General features: G+C 47.5%; 1 protein-coding gene across 2 annotated transcripts in view; it reads left to right on the forward strand.

The window, feature by feature from the left end:
* HMGCS2 (3-hydroxy-3-methylglutaryl-CoA synthase 2) overlaps positions 1-3296 on the forward strand; it is a 26766-nt gene that overhangs the window by 13758 nt on the left and 9712 nt on the right. For both annotated transcript variants that reach the window (XM_019530743.1, XM_019530742.1), the window contains exons 4-5: positions 1121-1285; positions 1636-1804. In XM_019530743.1, coding sequence (XP_019386288.1) covers positions 1121-1285; positions 1636-1804 — 334 coding nt within the window. The remainder of the gene's footprint in view (positions 1-1120; positions 1286-1635; positions 1805-3296) is intronic.

The following is a 3296-nucleotide window of genomic DNA, read 5'->3' on the forward strand; positions in this document are numbered from 1 at the left end:
AACCTAATCGGCAACCTAGTGATCGATGGGAAGTTGGGTGACAGCAACCATGAGCTGATCACCTTCACCATCTGCTGTAAAGTTGGCAAGTCAGTCAGCAACACTGACGTCCTTGACTTCAGGAAAGCTGACTTTGACAAGCTCAGGAGGCTTGTCAGTCAGGCCCTAAGGGACCATGACCCCAGGGGGAGGGAAGTTCAGGAAGAGTGGTTGCTCCTCAAGGGAGCGATCCTCAATGCACAAGCTAAGCCTATTCCATCTCAGAGGAAAGGCAGCAAGAGGGCACAGTAGCCGCCCTGGCAGATAACTGTTATCTGTGCATTTGTTGGCTCTCATCGTGACTAAAGCAATGCAACATATACTGATCCAGGAAGCTGTCAGGGCGAAGGAAATTACAGGTAGTATTGAATGCTGTAGTGTTTCTCCTCACCAGCAAAGCGTACCCAGCAAAGCCCATCAAATCTATTTTCCATGCCCTACCCTGCCTTCCTATACAATACTGAGGTAAGTTTACTGCCTATCTTCTTATCTTCAAAATATTCAATGGCCTGAGCCCAGGATAGCCAAGATCTGCCTAAACCTGCTTCAGGAATAGTGCAGCAAATAGTTCCACTCCTTGACCACTATGGGCCTTTCTTCTGCCAGGGTTAGAGAGTCTGAGACAGAGGAATGAATTCCCTCAAGACCTAAGGACTATCATAAATAGCACCACCGTATGCCAAGGGCATGTCTGTATTCTCTGACCTGAATACAGAGCAAGCTGTACATGGAGATCTTTAGAAACTTACCAAAGCAGGAGACATGACATGGAATTTCTTCTCTGGGAGGATGAGGGACCGAATGAGCCCTGTATGCCAGATATTAGTCGTGGCACTTAATGCACCATTGGCACTCTGCCCATCCATGACAGTATAAGACTCTACATAGAAAAGAACAGACTATAAAAGCTGTAGGGTAGATCCAGAACAGGAAAAAGGGCATAAGGGAGTGAATTAAGGGATTGAGTGAGTAATTTTATTGTGGTAGGGTTTGGCTAGGAAGTGCATTGCAAGTTGATATTCAGTATGGCGGATGGTTTGGCATTTGATGTTCATTCCTTTGCTGTTTTTCATCCTCCAAGGACTTCGAGGAACCCACATGGAGAATGCCTATGATTTCTATAAGCCAGACTTGGCTTCAGAGTATCCTGTGGTAGATGGGAAACTCTCAATCCAGTGCTATTTCCGGGCCTTGGATCAATGCTATGCTGTCTATCGCAAGAAAATCCAGAGCCAGTGGCAGAAAGGTAAAGAGCTTAGGAGTCACCAGGCGAAAGTCTTTTTGTGGGTCATGTGACTCCTACTGTATGGGCCCATGTATTTCCCCTCTCTCTTGTGGAAATCGCAATCCGATGGATTCTTTGCACTCTTCCCCATCGCATCAGACTTCACTCTTTGAGTTCTGTTCAGGAGTGGTGGTTGTCTCCCACTCCTCCTCAGTGTTGTGTAAAGTTGGCAGACACCCAAGACAGTTTTTCAGTGGAAGTTTGGGGCCTCCAAAAATCAGCGAGATTTTGTATAACTTGTTGCCTCCTGGTGGGGTTGCAGTTGATGGGTTTCATCTAATGCCTGGCTTCCCTCTCGTATTCTGTTCTAGAGGGGATCACCAAACCTTTTACCATGGAAGACTTCCAGTTCATAATCTTCCACACACCCTTCTGCAAACTGGTACAGAAGTCTGTGGGACGGTTGCTGCTCAATGACTTCCTGGCAGCTCCCAAACCTGACACTGAGAGTGGCATCTACAAAGGGCTGCAGAGCTTCCGGTGGGTGAGCTTTCTGGGGTGAGAGCTGTAGCTCTTCAGGGGCGTGCTGGTCCCTTGGTCTGCTGCCACTCATAGAGGTGGAATTTGGTGGTGGGATCTCAGGCACTGGGAGGAACTATTTTCCTAGCAGTGTCGCAAGGTATAAAACACTTCACTTGTAGGGACTGCATGCAGTCATGGACAGAGATTTTTCTCAGGGGTTGTTATTTTCAATAAGCATAGAAGCATAGAAAAGTTGGGCTGGAAGGGACCTCTGGAGGTCAGCTAGTCCAACCCTGTGCATGAGGCAGAGTAGTGATGCTAAAATTGATAATAGCCATACCTGACTTTTATTTCATACTTACCATCCATTTTCCCCTTTTACAAAGGGAGTCAGTATCCCTATCCCCACTGTACAGTTTTGCAACAGAGAGGGAAAGTGACTTGACCAAGGCACAGCAGGCAGTGGCAAAACTGAGATGAGAACCCTAGTCCCAGTACAGTGCTTGAGGGTGCTGGTATTGTTCAGGGAGTAACATTAGTTTTGACATGGGCTTGGAAAAGGAATGTTATTTCCTTAACAAGGGTGGCAGACAAGCAGGAGGGTAAGATTTCCCCGCCATGCTGGTGGATGTTCTGGTAGACATCACTCTTCTCCCAGGGGTTGTGTGCATCCTGGCAGATGGCACTTCAGTACTAGGGTGTGTGAGCATGTGTCTAGGTGAGCTGGAGAACATGCCCCAGTGTGGTGAGATGTCTCCTTGCAGGGATGGGTGGGGAGTAAGAGTTGTGGGTATTTCAGATGGATGCTATTTCTCTAGCAGGAACTATGATGTTGGGTTCAGCAAAACACCTATCTTTGGGGAAGCATCTTCTCAGGGAGAGGCCTGATTCTGCACTAGCTGGCTAGGTGGGGGGAATTTTTGTGATGATTGCTAAGTGCAGTTTAGCAGCTTGTAGTGCAATGAGTGAGATTTCTCAAGTGGCTGCAAGTGGGTAGTAACAGAGCAGAAGATGCATTACTAACACAACTTAGGACTCCATTGTCTTCAGTGCTGTATCTATCTAGAACTAAGAAATGGCCCAGATATATTACAGTCTACGCATATAGGCAAGAAACAATGGGTGATATAGACTGGGCAGCAGAAGGACACAATGAAATGATCCTGCTCTCCAGGATAGGCAGCAGTCTGAGGACCCCAGTGACTGAAGCCAAGAATTTTGTAGGGCTTATGGCAAACAGGATATAAGAGTGGGGGAGGAGATGCAAAGTACTTTGGATCAGCAGATAGTAATCTCTATAGAAGAATTTAGGGGTGCTTGTACATGTGATGGTTGTCGCGATGTACACATGATGAAAACTTCAACGAGCTAAGGAGGATAGTTGGAGAAGCTCTGAGGTCCTGGGGTGGGGGGGGGAGCCAGGTGTCCAAGGAGAGTGGTCGCTCCTTAAGGAGACGATCCTCCAAGCCCAAAGGAAGGTAATCCCAACGAGGGTCAAAGGGAGCAGGAG

This window comes from Crocodylus porosus, unplaced genomic scaffold, assembly GCF_001723895.1.
Source record: "Crocodylus porosus isolate Cpor-Errol unplaced genomic scaffold, CroPor_comp1, whole genome shotgun sequence".
NCBI classification, from domain to species: domain Eukaryota; kingdom Metazoa; phylum Chordata; order Crocodylia; family Crocodylidae; genus Crocodylus; species Crocodylus porosus.